The sequence below is a fragment of the Staurois parvus genome, unplaced genomic scaffold (assembly GCF_062004578.1).
Source record: "Staurois parvus isolate SC_StPar_1 unplaced genomic scaffold, SC_StPar_1.0 ptg000099l, whole genome shotgun sequence".
Lineage (NCBI taxonomy): Eukaryota > Metazoa > Chordata > Amphibia > Anura > Ranidae > Staurois > Staurois parvus.
In genome coordinates this window covers 3,949,666-3,971,818 of record NW_028317895.1, presented here as the reverse complement: position 1 = coordinate 3,971,818, position 22,153 = coordinate 3,949,666, and the positions used below count along the sequence as shown (strand labels likewise).

The 22,153-nt window shown below is 51.6% G+C and overlaps 1 protein-coding gene across 3 annotated transcripts in view; it reads right to left on the bottom strand.

Annotated features, from left to right (window-relative positions):
- The window catches only part of SIMC1 (SUMO interacting motifs containing 1), a 94,852-nt gene that overhangs the window by 4,533 nt on the left and 68,166 nt on the right, over nt 1–22,153 (bottom strand). For 2 of the 3 annotated variants that reach the window (XM_089671112.1, XM_089671113.1), the window contains one exon: nt 1,615–2,838. The exons of the other annotated variant lie outside the window; for it this stretch is intronic. In XM_089671112.1, the coding sequence (XP_089527238.1) occupies nt 2,615–2,838 (224 nt within the window). In that variant the 3' untranslated portion in view covers nt 1,615–2,614. Of the gene's footprint in view, nt 1–1,614; nt 2,839–22,153 lie in introns of those variants that run through there. 3 annotated transcript variants of the gene reach the window in all.

Below are 22,153 nucleotides of genomic sequence, written 5' to 3'. Positions count from 1 at the left end.
CCTCACCTTAAAGATTATAACCGTCTCTGAAGCTTGGTTTTGGTTTACACTTTATATGACGATGTGCTTCGTTCATTTTTCATTTCAGTGTATACTTGCCTCTGTACATCTATTGTGGATCCTGGCTGCTCTCTACCACTGTGTGTGTCCTTTCTGACAACAGGCAATCGTGGTGACAACCTGCCCCCCCTCAGTCGCGCTAGCAAGTGACTGACAACCTCTGTTGTCGTGTGTGTGTGTGTGATGTCAGATCCTACCCCTGCAAGCTAAGAATTAAGATCTGATTTTTGCACTTTGGAGCACTCAGGAGAAGAGGTTTGCAGATCAAGAGGTACAGCTTACAGGGGAGAAATTTGCTTCATCATTGTTTAGCACCTCAGGCTAGTCATTTCAGAGGTCTTATGCAAGAGTTTATTACCACTTTAAAAGGTTGGACAGACCTCCAAGTTCTATGGAATCTTCCTATAGAAGTATTTCTTGCCCATGCTACCCTAACCCCTATTTATTAGTAAGCCCATGCTACCCTAACCCCTATTTATTAGTAAGATCACCTTATGCCAAACCTGTGCTTTATCAATGCAGTATAAAGCAGCATTGCTCAAGACCTCTACTTTTCCTGGAGGTGCGTCTTGAGGATCCCTGGCACCACCCTTAGGAGGTAGCTCCACACTGTATGCATGAGATCGCATGCAGCCTCCTAGAGTACTCATCAGTATCCCAGGAGCCGGCAGGCCAAGGCAACATAATCTTCACCTAGGCAAGGATTTAAAAAAAAAAAAAAAAAAAGTATTTTTTTTTTTAAATTTTAATAAAAACCTTTACAAAAGGAAGTGGACACCTGTCAACAATAAAAAGAAAGGCTTCCCTTCCCCACCCCGACAAAAAAAAAAACCCTGCCATTCAGCTAGTAGTTGTGGGATGGAAAAACTTATGAGCAACTTTCGTTTTCAGATGACTGCTTTAAATCCTACCTGCTCCTGCAACACATACTTTTTGATCACACCAACTCCACTTCGCTAGCAGAAGTGAAGAAAATATCCTGCATTATTAGATATAGAGAAGCATGTGACTCACTCCATGTGATAATGCTGCAAATCACAAACACAGATGCTGTCCCATAGAGAAAGTCAAACAGTATTGTGTAAGCAGCCCTTGAGGGACTCAGAACTTACACAAGTTGTCTTATCCTACTCCCAGAAGTTAACAGACCAGCAGAGGAAAGGGGAGTATATTCTGCTGTGGAGATTAGACCAATGTATACCTGTTGCTTTGCCATGTATTTAAAGCCGATCTCCAGCTAATGTTAAACTAGTTTGTTGAGGCCAAGCTAGCCCAAACAATTTCCTACAGTAACAGGTGTACACACTGGGCAAGCTGTATAAGCAAGGTGTAGCTTCAGCTATATACATCCTTGTATTCCAGGTGTGAGACGAGACCTCCCCATCTCACAGGATGATTTCATAGACAGATTTGTATTCTATGACTGAATACAAAGCATTTTCTGACTGGTTGGGGCAGGCAAATGGCGTCACAATCTCTTAGGTTTTACAGCGGCGATGACCATACATTTATAGTGTCTTAGATGTGAACAGTTTTCTGCCAATACTCTTATATTTAAAAAAAAAACTTTTATTGTTATGAATATGTAATGAAATGCCATCTGTACATATACTTATTATTGTACCATTAATGTGCTTACTGCTCTTCTCACTTTATGCAAATACCTGAAAACAGCAGGCTGAATATAAAACTAAACGGAGCTTATCCCAATATTCTTTTAGCAGAGACAATTAATTTCCAAAATATACAAAATAACCTTTAGGGCTGGCTCACACTAGTGCAATTTCAGTCACACAGAATTGCATGACAAATGAAATCACATTGTTTTCAATGGTACCTATTCACATCAATGCAACTCAGCACAATGAACCCAAAATTACACTGAAAAGTAGGACAGGAACCTTTTTTCAACATTGCATAGAATATACAAACTACATCCAGGTACCACTATATAATCACACTGAAAGTTGGATCAAAACCAGATCGCAGCAGTGTGAACCTAGCCTTAGAGAAAACCTGTAAAATAAATATGTTTACAATAAAAAGCAACAAGCAGCTTAAAATGTTAGACTTATAAAAAAAAAAAAAAAAAAAAAAAAACTTGCACTTAAATATCACATATATTAAAAACTTTAAAAAGTTAGTCATTTAGGAAATAATTTACAGCAGTACTGTTTACAGCTTTCAGGCCATGTAAAAATTATGTCTAAGTTTTCCTTTACCTAATGAGTACACTGGTAATATTAGGGATGATGGCAAGCTCTAGATCGTCCATAACATGTATTATAATCATGTACTGCTTCAGGAGGTAAGCAAGATATTTTTTGGTTTATATTTCTTTTTTTAAAAATCATTCTTGCAGTTTATTAAAAAAACTTTCACTCGGCAAGCACACACCATTTGTGGAAGGAAAAAACAAAAATGTACACGTGTAAAGTGCCAAGAATTTGTGCAGAATCCAGCTACGCACAAAACATTTTAAAAAGGTAATTGTTGAATAGTCCAGTAGAATAAGCTTAAGCTTACATATTATGCATCCAAAGTAATGGAAAATTCATGAGATTTGTCTTTTAACAACTGTAAGTAGCAAGGACTTCAGCATGTAAAACCGATTGTGAAGGGTAGAAGGAACATCAGATCCAAGTGCAGCCCGTCTCCAGAATTGTGACAGGCACTGCTCCACATCTGTTTCCGTGACTTCCTCATAGAAAGGTAATTGCATTTGTGGCCTCCGAAGGATTTCATCAGCACGATCTGTAATTGGAGTTCGCAAGCGTTCTAGAAAAGGAAATTGCACTTTTTTTAAACACATCTCGTTGCAATAAGAAGTTGCTGTTGAATACATGTGATCCTCAAGGTCTAGTGACAGTCTGCTGCCTCCCACGGTTACTGATTTACGGTACCAGTCACATGTCTAGACCAGCCTCTCCCAATCTTTTTAACCCCAGAGAAACCACTGAAAATAACTTTCAGGAAGAATTCCCCGAGCCCTGCAAATTATCTGCAGTTCACGGTATGTTAGCAAGTCTAGTATACTGTAGATATTCAATTTTTAAAGCAATAAAATAAAAATTATCCACTTTGGTTATGTCACGTTCTTTAACAGAACCTGTTGCACTTAGAAATGATTTTCAGTAATATATGCAAATTTAAAATGAAAAATAGGAATAGTTAAAAACAAAAAGAAATGCAGGCAGACTCCTACATTGGCAGTCAACTGAGAAATGCCTCCTTACATTAGTGTTCAGTAACGGAGGTCTTGTACCAGTGGCGGACTGACAACTCATGGGGCCCCCGGGCAATAGGGGATCATGGGGCCCCTGTGTCCTTGCCCAAACTCAAAAAAGCCTATAAAAAAAAGAAAAAAAAAAAGTACCAGGAGCATCTTATGGGGCCCCCTACTGACCACGGGGCCTCAGGCAGTGCCCAAGTTTCCAAATGGTCAGTCCGCCCCTGTCTTGTACAGTAGCAGTCATTAAAGAAGTGGTCCCTTAGGTTATGTTGCATGCACCCTCAGATAGTTGGCAACATAACCACTACTCTTCTCCTCCCTCTCCCCCCTTAATATGAGTTTCATACTGCACTTTATATGCAATTGATATTTGTGTCAAACCTAGCAACTGCTGAAGCCACCCTGGTTGAGAAGGACTAATCTAGACAGCTGTTATAACATACCACAGCTTTTGTACAAGAGGTTCCCCACCCACACCTTTTAGCCATAAAAAATAATCCATGATACAAGTTGAGAAAGGTAGGGCTAGCAGCATACTTCTCAGAACATAAACATCTACGGTGTTATGTATCATTTTAATCATCTACTTTCCTAAGTATAAATGTATTTTGCAGACAAGAAGTTTTTGTTCCACACGAAAGATTCTTTATTTAGAATATCTCCACCTTAAAGTGGTTGTAACCATAGCATATCCTTGGATACCGTTTACTTGTTCCTGTTCAAAACACCTAGTGTCATTTGTCTGTTGCCTTTTCCCCCTGCAAAAAACACGAGTCATGGCTGAGGGTTTCCTAACACCACATTAAAAAAAAAAAAAAAAAGAAGAATTCTACAGCACACCACCTGCAAATGCCAGCCTCAGCTTTTTTTTTTTTCCCCTGTGAACAGAGGTGTGTCCCTTCTCTCCAATCAGAACTCAGCTCTGCAAAGTATACCATCAGCTCCTCACCCTCTCTTTCTGTAAACTCAGACAAGCTGTGTGGTGCTGTCATTAAGTTGTTGCTTTCTTCCATACCCGTTTTGATGTGTTCAGGAAGCACAGAGAGGCCAAAAAAAAAAACAAAAAAAAAACACAAATGGTTGTACCATCACTAGCATGATGTCTGAGATATACTGTGGACTCAGCATTTCCATCACCTCTAATGCTAGTGGCAACCATTGCAGTCAGATATAAAGAAAAGAGCTTCTTCAGAGCTTGGATTGATGGACAAAATGAGCTTATTTTTAGTGTGCATACAACTTGATTTGAGATTATGCAATCACTACCCAAAGAAACTAGTCCACCTAGGGCTGGTCAACTGTGGGTTTATTATGGAAATCATATACAGGATAACAGATGTCAAGAAAAAAACCCCCATAAAATTCCTTCAAGTTAAAACCTATGGTTAGAAGAGCCGTGTGTATCAGTGTCACCTAAAGATGCAAGCACCTCAATTTCCTGACATTTACATTTGAAAGGTGTGCATGGATGAGCAGGTAGCCACCTTACCAACCTGAGACATAGATGCCTAATGGCAGAACACCTAGAGACACTAAACACTACTGGAATGTGCTACAACAAGGAAGCCTGACCCTTAATCATCTGTCAAATCCCACAGGGAACAGTAGCCCACCATCAGATTGCAAAAAGGTCCAATACCCAATAACATGCGGGAATGAGAGCAACTAAAAAAGGAAAGTAAATGAAGATCTGGATATTTTGAATACTTTCAAAGGGAGGCTTCTACAGCACCAAAAATAACCAAGCTCAGATCTCATAGCAGGAACAGGGAACACACAGGAGTCACCAGATGGTGAACCCCTTGGATGAAGGTACAAATAAAAAGGAGTATGGGCCCAAGGGTCATTGAAAGAAGATTGCCTGAAACCTGGCCCAGGGGAAAAAAAACCAAAAATTTTAAAGGCAAGCTTGCGCTCAGCTGCCCATGGGAGAAAGACTAAAAGCCAAGCCACCAAAGAGTTAGGACAGCCACCCAGAGCTTCGCACCAAACGATGCAAGCCTTCCAGGTGTTATATTTAGAGATGAGCGAAGAAATGAAAAATTCGATTCGACTGATTCGGCGAATTCGTGGACAATATTCGATTCGAGTCGAATAAATTCGCTGTGAATTTAACTTAAAAAAGGGTGTTTCTAGGCTTCAGAGAGACTTAATATTAGTGCAGAACACTGTACCTTTAATTTAAATGCCCTTGGAGTCTGCTGGGGAAGAGAAATAATACTGTCAGTCAGTATGACATGCAGATGAGTGCCGTCGATCTTAGAATCACCGCACACTTCACTCATTTGGGCAGTCACGGGGCCAAAACCAGAGTGTGGAGCCACAGTGTGGCGGTGGAGGCAGCAGCAATGGGAGGCCATACAGCACCCTATGACAAAAATGGAAACCACCAGCAGTGTGAGGAGACCTGAAAGTGGCACATGGCAGAGTGTGGCGATAGAGACAGCAGCAATGGGAGGCCGTACAGGGACCCATGACACACTCTGGACCTGGCAGCAGCATGAGGAGGCGGTACAGGGGCCCATGACAGATTACGGGCCTGGCAGCAGCATGAGGAGTCGGTACAGGGGCCCATGGCAGATTACGGGCCTGGCAGCAGCAATGGGAGGCCGTACAGGGACCCATGACACACTCTGGACCTGGCAGCAGCATGGGGAGGCGGTACAGGGGCCCATGACAGATTACGGGCCTGGCAGCAGCATGAGGAGTCGGTACGGGGGCCCATGACACACTCTGGACCTGGCAGCAGCATGAGGAGGCGGTACAGGGGCGCATGACAGATTACGAGCCTGGCAGCAGCAACTTGGACAGGAGGACGTTCAGCTTCTGCACCGTCGGGTGCGTGCTCGCAAACTGTTGTCTCTTGGAAACGGATTCCAAGAAAGACTGCTGACGGAATCCGTGAAGAGGAGTAGCAGGAGAAGGAGCATCTGAACGAGCGGAATATGCCAACAAGCGACAACAGTGGCCCATGACAGATTACGGGCCTGGCAGCAGCATGAGGAGTCGGTACGGGGGCCCATGGCAGATTACGGGCCTGGCAGCAGCTATGGGAGGCCCGTAATCTGCCAGCACCCTATGACAAAAAATGGAACCCACCAGCAGTGTGAGGAGACCTGAAAGTGGCACATGGCAGAGTGTGGCGATGGAGACAGCAGCAATGGGAGGCCGTACAGGGACCCATGAGAGACTCTGGACCTGGCAGCAGCATGAGGAGGCGGTATAGGGGCCCATGGCAGATTAGGGGCCTGGCAGCAGCTATGGGAGGCCCGTAATCTGCCAGCACCCTATGACAAAAAATGGAACACACCAGCAGTGTGAGGAGACCTGAAAGTGGCACATGGCAGAGTGTGGCGATGGAGGCAGCAGCAATGGGAGGCCGTACAGGGACCCATGAGAGACTCTGGACTTGGCAGCAGCATGAGGAGGCGGTATAGGGGCCCATGGCAGATTAGGGGCCTGGCAGCAGCTATGGGAGGCCCGTAATCTGCCAGCACCCTATGACAAAAAATGGAACACACCAGCAGTGTGAGGAGACCTGAAAGTGGCACATGTTTGGGGCATGATTCATGGCGGATTTAGTCAGTTGTGTCAGGAACTGGTGGTTTGAAATCCAGACTAATCCACGCCTGATTCATTTTCACAAACGTGAGTCTCTCCACACTTTGGGTGGACAGTCGTGTCCTCCGCGGAGTTGCAATACCTCCTGCCGCACTAAACACGCGCTCCGATGCCACGCTACTGGCCGGGCATGACAGCCTTTCAAGGGCAAATTCAGCTAGTTGGGGCCAAAGGTCAAGTTTCGTTGCCCAGTAGTCAAGGGGATTGTCTACCTCGGTTGGCAGGGTGCTGTCCAAGTAGGCCTAAGCCTGTTGTTTGAGGTCCTGCTCCAGGTCCACCTGATGCTGCTGCTGCTGCTGCGGCTGGTTAGTAGTTTCCTCACTGCGCTGGTGAAGAAAGCTACTCATCATCGACTGCAGACTGAGGCAGCCGCTGCTGGTGGAGCTGCCACTGCTCCTACCACCCCACCCCTCCCCTGCTGCCATGGCAGCGGAACACGAGCGCACAGGGCCCACAGTGTCTGAGGATGGACGTTGGCGCAGACAGGCAGAGACCAGCTGACTACATAGGTGTTTTTTATAGTACGTTATTTTGGCCTCCCTCTCAGCAGGTGTGAAAAAGGCCACCATTTTTGAACGGTAGCGAGGGTCCAACAAGGTGGACAGCCAAAAGTCATCCCTCTGTCTGATGGTTATTATTCGGCTGTCGCTACGCAAGCAACCGAGCATGCTATGGGCCATTTGTGCCAAGGAATGCGAGGGACTCCCTGCCTCCATCTCCACAGCATACTGCCACGGTGCGTCTAGGTCCTCTGTCTCCTCTTCCTCCTCCTCTACCAGATGCTCCTGCTCCTCCACTCCTGTCCGCTGAGTGGAAAAACCACCCATTTCACTCAATAATTCCTGAGCACCAATGTCCTCCTCTACCTCCTCCTCTTCTTCCAGTCCTGCCCCCACAGGGGCCATGTGGCGTTGAGATCTGTGCGCCACGTCTACCGCACCCTGACCAGCCATTGTTAACAGCATTTGTTCCAGGACGTGCAACAGAGGAATGACGTCGTTCATCCCATAGTCCTGCCGACTCACGAATAGCGTGGCCTCCTCAAAGGGCCTGAGCAAGCGCAGGTGTCACGCATGAGCTGCCAATGGCTGACATCTAAGTTACACAGGGAGTACCTTTATCTGCTTTTAACATCAGGAAATCTGTGATGGCCTTTTGCTGTTCGTAAAGGCGGTCTAACATATGTAGGGTTGAATTCCACCTTGTTGCAACGTCACAGCATGAGGAGTCGGTATAGGGGCCCATGGCAGATTAGGGGCCTGGCAGCAGTTATGGGAGGCCCATAATCTGCCAGCACCCTATGACAAAAAATGGAACACACCAGCAGTGTGAGGAGACCTGAAAGTGGCACATGGCAGAGTGTGGCGATGGAGACAGCAGCAATGGGAGGCCGTACAGGGACCCATGAGAGACTCTGGACCTGGCAGCAGCATGAGGAGGCGGTATATAGGGGCCTACGGCAGATTAGGGGCCTGGCAGCAGCTATAGGAGGCCCGTAATCTGCCAGCACCCTATGTCAAAAAATTTAACACACCAGCAGTGTGAAGAGACCTGAAAGTGGCACATGGCAGCAGAGTGTGGCGATGGAGACAGCAGCAATGGGAGGCCGTACAGGGACCCATGAGAGACTCTAGACTTGGCAGCAGCATGAGGAGGCGGTATATAGGGGCCCATGGCAGATTAGGGGCCTGGCAGCAGCTATGTGAGGCCCGTAATCTGCCTGCACCCTATGTCAAAAAATTAAACACACCAGCAGTGTGAAGAGACCTGAAAGTGGCACATGGCATGAGAGACTCTGGACCTGGCAGCAGCAGGAGGAGGCGGTATAGGGGCCCATGGCTGATTAGGGGCCTGGCAGCAGCTATGTGAGGCCCGTTATCTTGCAGCACCCTATGTCAAAAAATTTAACACACCAGCAGTGTGAAGAGACCTGAAAGTGGCACATGGCAGCAGAGTGTGGCGATGGAGACAGCAGCAATGGGAGGCCGTACAGGGACCATGACAGACTCTGGACTTGGCAGCAGCATGAGGAGGCGGTATATAGGGGCCCATGGCAGATTAGGGGCCTGGCAGCAGCTATGTGAGGCCCGTTATCTTGCAGCACCCTATGTCAAAAAATTTAACACACCAGCAGTGTGAAGAGACCTGAAAGTGGCACATGGCAGCAGAGTGTGGCGATGGAGACAGCAGCAATGGGAGGCCGTACAGGGACCCATGAGAGACTCTGGACCTGGCAGCAGCAGGAGGAGGTGGTATATAGGGGCCCATGGCAGATTAGGGGCCTGGCAGCAGCTATGTGAGGCCCGTAATCTGCCTGCACCCTATGTCAAAAAATTTAACACACCAGCAGTGTGAAGAGACCTGAAAGTGGCACATGGCAGCAGAGTGTGGCGATGGAGACAGCAGCAATGGGAGGCCGTACAGGGACCATGACAGACTCTGGACTTGGCAGCAGCATGAGGAGGCGGTATATAGGGGCCCATGGCAGATTAGGGGCCTGGCAGCAGCTATGTGAGGCCCGTAATCTGCCTGCACCCTATGTCAAAAAATTAAACACACCAGCAGTGTGAAGAGACCTGAAAGTGGCACATGGCATGAGAGACTCTGGACCTGGCAGCAGCAGGAGGAGGCGGTATAGGGGCCCATGGCTGATTAGGGGCCTGGCAGCAGCTATGTGAGGCCCGTTATCTTGCAGCACCCTATGTCAAAAAATTTAACACACCAGCAGTGTGAAGAGACCTGAAAGTGGCACATGGCAGCAGAGTGTGGCGATGGAGACAGCAGCAATGGGAGGCCGTACAGGGACCATGACAGACTCTGGACTTGGCAGCAGCATGAGGAGGCGGTATATAGGGGCCCATGGCAGATTAGGGGCCTGGCAGCAGCTATGTGAGGCCCGTTATCTTGCAGCACCCTATGTCAAAAAATTTAACACACCAGCAGTGTGAAGAGACCTGAAAGTGGCACATGGCAGCAGAGTGTGGCGATGGAGACAGCAGCAATGGGAGGCCGTACAGGGACCCATGAGAGACTCTGGACCTGGCAGCAGCAGGAGGAGGTGGTATATAGGGGCCCATGGCAGATTAGGGGCCTGGCAGCAGCTATGTGAGGCCCGTAATCTGCCTGCACCCTATGTCAAAAAATTTAACACACCAGCAGTGTGAAGAGACCTGAAAGTGGCACATGGCAGCAGAGTGTGGCGATGGAGACAGCAGCAATGGGAGGCCGTACAGGGACCATGACAGACTCTGGACTTGGCAGCAGCATGAGGAGGCGGTATATAGGGGCCCATGGCAGATTAGGGGCCTGGCAGCAGCTATGTGAGGCCCGTAATCTGCCTGCACCCTATGTCAAAAAATTTAACACACCAGCAGTGTGAAGAGACCTGAAAGTGGCACATGGCAGCAGAGTGTGGCGATGGAGACAGCAGCAATGGGAGGCCGTACAGGGACCATGACAGACTCTGGACTTGGCAGCAGCATGAGGAGGCGGTATATAGGGGCCCATGGCAGATTAGGGGCCTGGCAGCAGCTATGTGAGGCCCGTTATCTTGCAGCACCCTATGTCAAAAAATTTAACACACCAGCAGTGTGAAGAGACCTGAAAGTGGCACATGGCAGCAGAGTGTGGCGATGGAGACAGCAGCAATGGGAGGCCGTACAGGGACCCATGACAGACTCTAGACTTGGCAGCAGCATGAGGAGGCGGTATATAGGGGCCCATGGCAGATTAGGGGCCTGGCAGCAGCTATGTGAGGCCCGTAATCTGCCTGCACCCTATGTCAAAAAATTTAACACACCAGCAGTGTGAAGAGACCTGAAAGTGGCACATGGCAGCAGAGTGTGGCGATGGAGACAGCAGCAATGGGAGGCCGTACAGGGACCATGACAGACTCTGGACTTGGCAGCAGCATGAGGAGGCGGTATATAGGGGCCCATGGCAGATTAGGGGCCTGGCAGCAGCTATGTGAGGCCCGTTATCTTGCAGCACCCTATGTCAAAAAATTTAACACACCAGCAGTGTGAAGAGACCTGAAAGTGGCACATGGCAGCAGAGTGTGGCGATGGAGACAGCAGCAATGGGAGGCCGTACAGGGACCCATGAGAGACTCTGGACCTGGCAGCAGCAGGAGGAGGCGGTATATAGGGGCCCATGGCAGATTAGGGGCCTGGCAGCAGCTATGTGAGGCCCGTAATCTGCCTGCACCCTATGTCAAAAAATTTAACACACCAGCAGTGTGAAGAGACCTGAAAGTGGCACATGGCAGCAGAGTGTGGCGATGGAGACAGCAGCAATGGGAGGCCGTACAGGGACCATGACAGACTCTGGACTTGGCAGCAGCATGAGGAGGCGGTATATAGGGGCCCATGGCAGATTAGGGGCCTGGCAGCAGCTATGTGAGGCCCGTTATCTTGCAGCACCCTATGTCAAAAAATTTAACACACCAGCAGTGTGAAGAGACCTGAAAGTGGCACATGGCAGCAGAGTGTGGCGATGGAGACAGCAGCAATGGGAGGCCGTACAGGGACCATGACAGACTCTGGACTTGGCAGCAGCATGAGGAGGCGGTATATAGGGGCCCATGGCAGATTAGGGGCCTGGCAGCAGCTATGTGAGGCCCGTTATCTTGCAGCACCCTATGTCAAAAAATTTAACACACCAGCAGTGTGAAGAGACCTGAAAGTGGCACATGGCAGCAGAGTGTGGCGATGGAGACAGCAGCAATGGGAGGCCGTACAGGGACCCATGAGAGACTCTGGACCTGGCAGCAGCAGGAGGAGGCGGTATATAGGGGCCCATGGCAGATTAGGGGCCTGGCAGCAGCTATGTGAGGCCCGTAATCTGCCTGCACCCTATGTCAAAAAATTTAACACACCAGCAGTGTGAAGAGACCTGAAAGTGGCACATGGCAGCAGAGTGTGGCGATGGAGACAGCAGCAATGGGAGGCCGTACAGGGACCATGACAGACTCTGGACTTGGCAGCAGCATGAGGAGGCGGTATATAGGGGCCCATGGCAGATTAGGGGCCTGGCAGCAGCTATGTGAGGCCCGTAATCTGCCTGCACCCTATGTCAAAAAATTTAACACACCAGCAGTGTGAAGAGACCTGAAAGTGGCACATGGCAGCAGAGTGTGGCGATGGAGACAGCAGCAATGGGAGGCCGTACAGGGACCATGACAGACTCTGGACTTGGCAGCAGCATGAGGAGGCGGTATATAGGGGCCCATGGCAGATTAGGGGCCTGGCAGCAGCTATGTGAGGCCCGTTATCTTGCAGCACCCTATGTCAAAAAATTTAACACACCAGCAGTGTGAAGAGACCTGAAAGTGGCACATGGCAGCAGAGTGTGGCGATGGAGACAGCAGCAATGGGAGGCCGTACAGGGACCATGACAGACTCTGGACTTGGCAGCAGCATGAGGAGGCGGTATATAGGGGCCCATGGCAGATTAGGGGCCTGGCAGCAGCTATGTGAGGCCCGTTATCTTGCAGCACCCTATGTCAAAAAATTTAACACACCAGCAGTGTGAAGAGACCTGAAAGTGGCACATGGCAGCAGAGTGTGGCGATGGAGACAGCAGCAATGGGAGGCCGTACAGGGACCCATGAGAGACTCTGGACCTGGCAGCAGCAGGAGGAGGCGGTATATAGGGGCCCATGGCAGATTAGGGGCCTGGCAGCAGCTATGTGAGGCCCGTAATCTGCCTGCACCCTATGTCAAAAAATTTAACACACCAGCAGTGTGAAGAGACCTGAAAGTGGCACATGGCAGCAGAGTGTGGCGATGGAGACAGCAGCAATGGGAGGCCGTACAGGGACCATGACAGACTCTGGACTTGGCAGCAGCATGAGGAGGCGGTATATAGGGGCCCATGGCAGATTAGGGGCCTGGCAGCAGCTATGTGAGGCCCGTTATCTTGCAGCACCCTATGTCAAAAAATTTAACACACCAGCAGTGTGAAGAGACCTGAAAGTGGCACATGGCAGCAGAGTGTGGCGATGGAGACAGCAGCAATGGGAGGCCGTACAGGGACCATGACAGACTCTGGACTTGGCAGCAGCATGAGGAGGCGGTATATAGGGGCCCATGGCAGATTAGGGGCCTGGCAGCAGCTATGTGAGGCCCGTTATCTTGCAGCACCCTATGTCAAAAAATTTAACACACCAGCAGTGTGAAGAGACCTGAAAGTGGCACATGGCAGCAGAGTGTGGCGATGGAGACAGCAGCAATGGGAGGCCGTACAGGGACCCATGAGAGACTCTGGACCTGGCAGCAGCAGGAGGAGGCGGTATATAGGGGCCCATGGCAGATTAGGGGCCTGGCAGCAGCTATGTGAGGCCCGTAATCTGCCTGCACCCTATGTCAAAAAATTTAACACACCAGCAGTGTGAAGAGACCTGAAAGTGGCACATGGCAGCAGAGTGTGGCGATGGAGACAGCAGCAATGGGAGGCCGTACAGGGACCATGACAGACTCTGGACTTGGCAGCAGCATGAGGAGGCGGTATATAGGGGCCCATGGCAGATTAGGGGCCTGGCAGCAGCTATGTGAGGCCCGTTATCTTGCAGCACCCTATGTCAAAAAATTTAACACACCAGCAGTGTGAAGAGACCTGAAAGTGGCACATGGCAGCAGAGTGTGGCGATGGAGACAGCAGCAATGGGAGGCCGTACAGGGACCCATGAGAGACTCTGGACCTGGCAGCAGCAGGAGGAGGTGGTATATAGGGGCCCATGGCAGATTAGGGGCCTGGCAGCAGCTATGTGAGGCCCGTAATCTGCCTGCACCCTATGTCAAAAAATTTAACACACCAGCAGTGTGAAGAGACCTGAAAGTGGCACATGGCAGCAGAGTGTGGCGATGGAGACAGCAGCAATGGGAGGCCGTACAGGGACCCATGAGAGACTCTGGACCTGGCAGCAGCAGGAGGAGGCGGTATATAGGGGCCCATGGCAGATTAGGGGCCTGGCAGCAGCTATGTGAGGCCCGTAATCTGCCTGCACCCTATGTCAAAAAATTTAACACACCAGCAGTGTGAAGAGACCTGAAAGTGGCACATGGCAGCAGAGTGTGGCGATGGAGACAGCAGCAATGGGAGGCCGTACAGGGACCCATGACAGACTCTAGACTTGGCAGCAGCATGAGGAGGCGGTATATAGGGGCCCATGGCAGATTAGGGGCCTGGCAGCAGCTATGTGAGGCCCGTAATCTGCCTGCACCCTATGTCAAAAAATTTAACACACCAGCAGTGTGAAGAGACCTGAAAGTGGCACATGGCAGCAGAGTGTGGCGATGGAGACAGCAGCAATGGGAGGCCGTACAGGGACCATGACAGACTCTGGACTTGGCAGCAGCATGAGGAGGCGGTATATAGGGGCCCATGGCAGATTAGGGGCCTGGCAGCAGCTATGTGAGGCCCGTTATCTTGCAGCACCCTATGTCAAAAAATTTAACACACCAGCAGTGTGAAGAGACCTGAAAGTGGCACATGGCAGCAGAGTGTGGCGATGGAGACAGCAGCAATGGGAGGCCGTACAGGGACCCATGAGAGACTCTGGACCTGGCAGCAGCAGGAGGAGGCGGTATATAGGGGCCCATGGCAGATTAGGGGCCTGGCAGCAGCTATGTGAGGCCCGTAATCTGCCTGCACCCTATGTCAAAAAATTTAACACACCAGCAGTGTGAAGAGACCTGAAAGTGGCACATGGCAGCAGAGTGTGGCGATGGAGACAGCAGCAATGGGAGGCCGTACAGGGACCATGACAGACTCTGGACTTGGCAGCAGCATGAGGAGGCGGTATATAGGGGCCCATGGCAGATTAGGGGCCTGGCAGCAGCTATGTGAGGCCCGTTATCTTGCAGCACCCTATGTCAAAAAATTTAACACACCAGCAGTGTGAAGAGACCTGAAAGTGGCACATGGCAGCAGAGTGTGGCGATGGAGACAGCAGCAATGGGAGGCCGTACAGGGACCATGACAGACTCTGGACTTGGCAGCAGCATGAGGAGGCGGTATATAGGGGCCCATGGCAGATTAGGGGCCTGGCAGCAGCTATGTGAGGCCCGTTATCTTGCAGCACCCTATGTCAAAAAATTTAACACACCAGCAGTGTGAAGAGACCTGAAAGTGGCACATGGCAGCAGAGTGTGGCGATGGAGACAGCAGCAATGGGAGGCCGTACAGGGACCCATGAGAGACTCTGGACCTGGCAGCAGCAGGAGGAGGCGGTATATAGGGGCCCATGGCAGATTAGGGGCCTGGCAGCAGCTATGTGAGGCCCGTAATCTGCCTGCACCCTATGTCAAAAAATTTAACACACCAGCAGTGTGAAGAGACCTGAAAGTGGCACATGGCAGCAGAGTGTGGCGATGGAGACAGCAGCAATGGGAGGCCGTACAGGGACCCATGAGAGACTCTGGACCTGGCAGCAGCAGGAGGAGGCGGTATATAGGGGCCCATGGCAGATTAGGGGCCTGGCAGCAGCTATGTGAGGCCCGTAATCTGCCTGCACCCTATGTCAAAAAATTTAACACACCAGCAGTGTGAAGAGACCTGAAAGTGGCACATGGCAGCAGAGTGTGGCGATGGAGACAGCAGCAATGGGAGGCCGTACAGGGACCATGACAGACTCTGGACTTGGCAGCAGCATGAGGAGGCGGTATATAGGGGCCCATGGCAGATTAGGGGCCTGGCAGCAGCTATGTGAGGCCCGTTATCTTGCAGCACCCTATGTCAAAAAATTTAACACACCAGCAGTGTGAAGAGACCTGAAAGTGGCACATGGCAGCAGAGTGTGGCGATGGAGACAGCAGCAATGGGAGGCCGTACAGGGACCCATGAGAGACTCTGGACCTGGCAGCAGCAGGAGGAGGTGGTATATAGGGGCCCATGGCAGATTAGGGGCCTGGCAGCAGCTATGTGAGGCCCGTAATCTGCCTGCACCCTATGTCAAAAAATTTAACACACCAGCAGTGTGAAGAGACCTGAAAGTGGCACATGGCAGCAGAGTGTGGCGATGGAGACAGCAGCAATGGGAGGCCGTACAGGGACCCATGAGAGACTCTGGACCTGGCAGCAGCAGGAGGAGGCGGTATATAGGGGCCCATGGCAGATTAGGGGCCTGGCAGCAGCTATGTGAGGCCCGTAATCTGCCTGCACCCTATGTCAAAAAATTTAACACACCAGCAGTGTGAAGAGACCTGAAAGTGGCACATGGCAGCAGAGTGTGGCGATGGAGACAGCAGCAATGGGAGGCCGTACAGGGACCATGACAGACTCTGGACTTGGCAGCAGCATGAGGAGGCGGTATATAGGGGCCCATGGCAGATTAGGGGCCTGGCAGCAGCTATGTGAGGCCCGTAATCTGCCTGCACCCTATGTCAAAAAATTTAACACACCAGCAGTGTGAAGAGACCTGAAAGTGGCACATGGCAGCAGAGTGTGGCGATGGAGACAGCAGCAATGGGAGGCCGTACAGGGACCATGACAGACTCTGGACTTGGCAGCAGCATGAGGAGGCGGTATATAGGGGCCCATGGCAGATTAGGGGCCTGGCAGCAGCTATGTGAGGCCCGTTATCTTGCAGCACCCTATGTCAAAAAATTTAACACACCAGCAGTGTGAAGAGACCTGAAAGTGGCACATGGCAGCAGAGTGTGGCGATGGAGACAGCAGCAATGGGAGGCCGTACAGGGACCATGACAGACTCTGGACTTGGCAGCAGCATGAGGAGGCGGTATATAGGGGCCCATGGCAGATTAGGGGCCTGGCAGCAGCTATGTGAGGCCCGTTATCTTGCAGCACCCTATGTCAAAAAATTTAACACACCAGCAGTGTGAAGAGACCTGAAAGTGGCACATGGCAGCAGAGTGTGGCGATGGAGACAGCAGCAATGGGAGGCCGTACAGGGACCCATGAGAGACTCTAGACTTGGCAGCAGCATGAGGAGGCGGTATATAGGGGCCCATGGCAGATTAGGGGCCTGGCAGCAGCTATGTGAGGCCCGTAATCTGCCTGCACCCTATGTCAAAAAATTTAACACACCAGCAGTGTGAAGAGACCTGAAAGTGGCACATGGCAGCAGAGTGTGGCGATGGAGACAGCAGCAATGGGAGGCCGTACAGGGACCCATGAGAGACTCTAGACTTGGCAGCAGCATGAGGAGGCGGTATATAGGGGCCCATGGCAGATTAGGGGCCTGGCAGCAGCTATGTGAGGCCCGTAATCTGCCTGCACCCTATGTCAAAAAATTTAACACACCAGCAGTGTGAAGAGACCTGAAAGTGGCACATGGCAGCAGAGTGTGGCGATGGAGACAGCAGCAATGGGAGGCCGTACAGGGACCCATGAGAGACTCTGGACCTGGCAGCAGCAGGAGGAGGCGGTATATAGGGGCCCATGGCAGATTAGGGGCCTGGCAGCAGCTATGTGAGGCCCGTAATCTGCCTGCACCCTATGTCAAAAAATTTAACACACCAGCAGTGTGAAGAGACCTGAAAGTGGCACATGGCAGCAGAGTGTGGCGATGGAGACAGCAGCAATGGGAGGCCGTACAGGGACCATGACAGACTCTGGACTTGGCAGCAGCATGAGGAGGCGGTATATAGGGGCCCATGGCAGATTAGGGGCCTGGCAGCAGCTATGTGAGGCCCGTTATCTTGCAGCACCCTATGTCAAAAAATTTAACACACCAGCAGTGTGAAGAGACCTGAAAGTGGCACATGGCAGCAGAGTGTGGCGATGGAGACAGCAGCAATGGGAGGCCGTACAGGGACCATGACAGACTCTGGACTTGGCAGCAGCATGAGGAGGCGGTATATAGGGGCCCATGGCAGATTAGGGGCCTGGCAGCAGCTATGTGAGGCCCGTTATCTTGCAGCACCCTATGTCAAAAAATTTAACACACCAGCAGTGTGAAGAGACCTGAAAGTGGCACATGGCAGCAGAGTGTGGCGATGGAGACAGCAGCAATGGGAGGCCGTACAGGGACCCATGAGAGACTCTAGACTTGGCAGCAGCATGAGGAGGCGGTATATAGGGGCCCATGGCAGATTAGGGGCCTGGCAGCAGCTATGTGAGGCCCGTAATCTGCCTGCACCCTATGTCAAAAAATTTAACACACCAGCAGTGTGAAGAGACCTGAAAGTGGCACATGGCAGCAGAGTGTGGCGATGGAGACAGCAGCAATGGGAGGCCGTACAGGGACCCATGAGAGACTCTAGACTTGGCAGCAGCATGAGGAGGCGGTATATAGGGGCCCATGGCAGATTAGGGGCCTGGCAGCAGCTATGTGAGGCCCGTAATCTGCCTGCACCCTATGTCAAAAAATTTAACACACCAGCAGTGTGAAGAGACCTGAAAGTGGCACATGGCAGCAGAGTGTGGCGATGGAGACAGCAGCAATGGGAGGCCGTACAGGGACCCATGAGAGACTCTGGACCTGGCAGCAGCAGGAGGAGGCGGTATATAGGGGCCCATGGCAGATTAGGGGCCTGGCAGCAGCTATGTGAGGCCCGTAATCTGCCTGCACCCTATGTCAAAAAATTTAACACACCAGCAGTGTGAAGAGACCTGAAAGTGGCACATGGCAGCAGAGTGTGGCGATGGAGACAGCAGCAATGGGAGGCCGTACAGGGACCATGACAGACTCTGGACTTGGCAGCAGCATGAGGAGGCGGTATATAGGGGCCCATGGCAGATTAGGGGCCTGGCAGCAGCTATGTGAGGCCCGTAATCTGCCTGCACCCTATGTCAAAAAATTAAACACACCAGCAGTGTGAAGAGACCTGAAAGTGGCACATGGCATGAGAGACTCTGGACCTGGCAGCAGCAGGAGGAGGCGGTATAGGGGCCCATGGCTGATTAGGGGCCTGGCAGCAGCTATGTGAGGCCCGTTATCTTGCAGCACCCTATGTCAAAAAATTTAACACACCAGCAGTGTGAAGAGACCTGAAAGTGGCACATGGCAGCAGAGTGTGGCGATGGAGACAGCAGCAATGGGAGGCCGTACAGGGACCCATGAGAGACTCTAGACTTGGCAGCAGCATGAGGAGGCGGTATATAGGGGCCCATGGCAGATTAGGGGCCTGGCAGCAGCTATGTGAGGCCCGTAATCTGCCTGCACCCTATGTCAAAAAATTTAACACACCAGCAGTGTGAAGAGACCTGAAAGTGGCACATGGCAGCAGAGTGTGGCGATGGAGACAGCAGCAATGGGAGGCCGTACAGGGACCCATGAGAGACTCTAGACTTGGCAGCAGCATGAGGAGGCGGTATATAGGGGCCCATGGCAGATTAGGGGCCTGGCAGCAGCTATGTGAGGCCCGTAATCTGCCTGCACCCTATGTCAAAAAATTAAACACACCAGCAGTGTGAAGAGACCTGAAAGTGGCACATGGCATGAGAGACTCTGGACCTGGCAGCAGCAGGAGGAGGCGGTATAGGGGCCCATGGCTGATTAGGGGCCTGGCAGCAGCTATGTGAGGCCCGTTATCTTGCAGCACCCTATGTCAAAAAATTTAACACACCAGCAGTGTGAAGAGACCTGAAAGTGGCACATGGCAGCAGAGTGTGGCGATGGAGACAGCAGCAATGGGAGGCCGTACAGGGACCCATGAGAGACTCTGGACCTGGCAGCAGCAGGAGGAGGTGGTATATAGGGGCCCATGGCAGATTAGGGGCCTGGCAGCAGCTATGTGAGGCCCGTAATCTGCCTGCACCCTATGTCAAAAAATTTAACACACCAGCAGTGTGAAGAGACCTGAAAGTGGCACATGGCAGCAGAGTGTGGCGATGGAGACAGCAGCAATGGGAGGCCGTACAGGGACCCATGAGAGACTCTGGACCTGGCAGCAGCAGGAGGAGGCGGTATATAGGGGCCTATGGCAGATTAGGGGCCTGGCAGCAGCTATAGGAGGCCCGTAATCTGCCAGCACCCTATGTCAAAAAATTCAACACACCAGCAGTGTGAGGAGACCTGAAAGTGGCACATGTTTGAGGCATGATTCATGGCGGATTTAGTCAGTTGTGTCAGGAACTGGTGGTTTGAAATCCAGACTAATCCACGCCTGATTCATTTTCACAAACGTGAGTCTCTCCACACTTTGGGTGGACAGTCGTGTCCTCCGCGGAGTTACAATACCTCCTGCCGCACTAAACACGCGCTCCGATGCCACGCTACTGGCCGGGCATGACAGCCTTTCAAGGGCAAATTCAGCTAGTTGGGGCCAAAGGTCAAGTTTCGTTGCCCAGTAGTCAAGGGGATTGTCTACCTCGGTTGGCAGGGTGCTGTCCAAGTAGGCCCAAGCCTGTTGTTTGAGCTCCTGCTCCAGGTCCACCTGATGCTGCTGCTGCTGCTGCGGCTGGTTAGTAGTTTCCTCACTGCGCTGGTGAAGAAAGCTACTCATCATCGACTGCAGACTGAGGCAGCCGCTGCTGGTGGAGCTGCCACTGCTCCTACCACCCCACCCCTCCCCTGCTGCCATGCCAGCGGAACGCGAGCGCACAGGGCCCACAGTGTCTGAGGATGGACGATGGCGCACAAAGGCAGAGACCAACTGACTACATAGGTGGTTTTTATAGTACGTAATTTTGGCCTCCCTCTCAGCAGGTGTGAAAAAGGCCACCATTTTGGACCGGTAGCGAGGGTCCAACAAGGTGGACAGCCAAAAGTCATCCCTCTGTCTGATGGTTATTATTCGGCTGTCGCTACGCAAGCAACCGAGCATGCTATGGGCCATTTGTGCCAAGGAATGCGAGGGACTCCCTGCCTCCATCTCCACAGCATACTGCCACGGTGCGTCTGGGTCCTCTGTCTCCTCCTCCTCCTCCTCTACCAGATGCTCCTGCTCCTCCACTCCTGTCCGCTGAGTGGAAAAACCACCCATTTCACTCAATAATTCCTGAGCACAAATGTCCTCCTCTACCTCCTCCTCTTCTTCCTGTCCTGCCCCCACAGGGGTCATGTGGCGTTGAGATCTGTGCGCCACGTCTACCGCACCCTGACCAGCCATTGTTAACAGCATTTGTTCCAGGACGTGCAACAGAGGAATGACGTCGTTCATCCCATAGTCCTGCCGACTCACGAATAGCGTGGCCTCCTCAAAGGGCCTGAGCAAGCGGCAGGTGTCACGCATGAGCTGCCAATGGCTGACATCTAAGTTACACAGGGGAGTACCTTTATCCGCTTGTAACATCAGGAAATCGGTGATGGCCTTTCGCTGCTCGTAAAGGCGGTCTAACATGTGTAGGGTTGAATTCCACCTTGTTGCAACGTCGCAGATCAGGCGATGCTGTGGAATTCCGTTCTGCCGCTGCAGCTCAATGAGGGTGTTCTTTGCGGTGTAGGAATGGCTGAAATGCATGCACAGTTTACGTGACATTTTAAGGATGTCTTGCAGTGGGATGGTGGATTTTAGGAACCGCTTGACAACCAGATTGAACACGTGAGCCATGCATGGCGCATGGCACAACCTTCCTTGACGCAGAGCAGACACCATGTTCTTTCCGTTGTCAGTCAACATGGTTCCGATTTTTAGTTTGCGCGGAGACAGCCATCTGTCGATTTCTCTGTTCATTACACTCAGCAGTTCCTCCCCTGTGTGACTACGTTCGCCAAGGCATACCAGGTGCAGCACAGCGTGACACCGTTGCGCCCTGCACATGTGATATGCCGGTCGGGTAATGGGACTTGGCACGGGGGTGGCGGCTGAGGACACGGCGGAAAAAGAGGTGGTAGAGGCGGACATGCTTGCTGGACCAAGGACGTGCAAACGTGGAGGCAAAAGCGTCGTGACCTGTCCAAGTTGCTGGTGCGGCTGTGCCGGCACCACGTTCACCCAGTGGGCCGTAAATGACATGTACTGTCCCTGACCGTAGTTACAGCTCCACACGTCGGCGCTGCCGTGCACTTTGGCAGAGACCGACATGCTCAAAGACTGGCCCACCATCTCTTCTACATGTGAATGCAGGGCTGGCACTGCCTTTTGGGCAAAGAAATGACGGCTTGGCACTCTCCACCGCGGCGCGGCACAAGCCATCATTTCTCGGAAAGGTGCTGAGTCCACCAGTTGGAAAGGGAGGGACTGCAGCACCAGCAACTTGGACAGGAGGACGTTCAGCTTTTGCACCGTCGGGTGCGTGCTCGCAAACTGTTGTCTCTTGGATACGGATTCCAAGAAAGACTGTTGACGGAATCCGAGAAGAGGAGTAGCAGGAGAAGGAGCATCTGAACGAGCG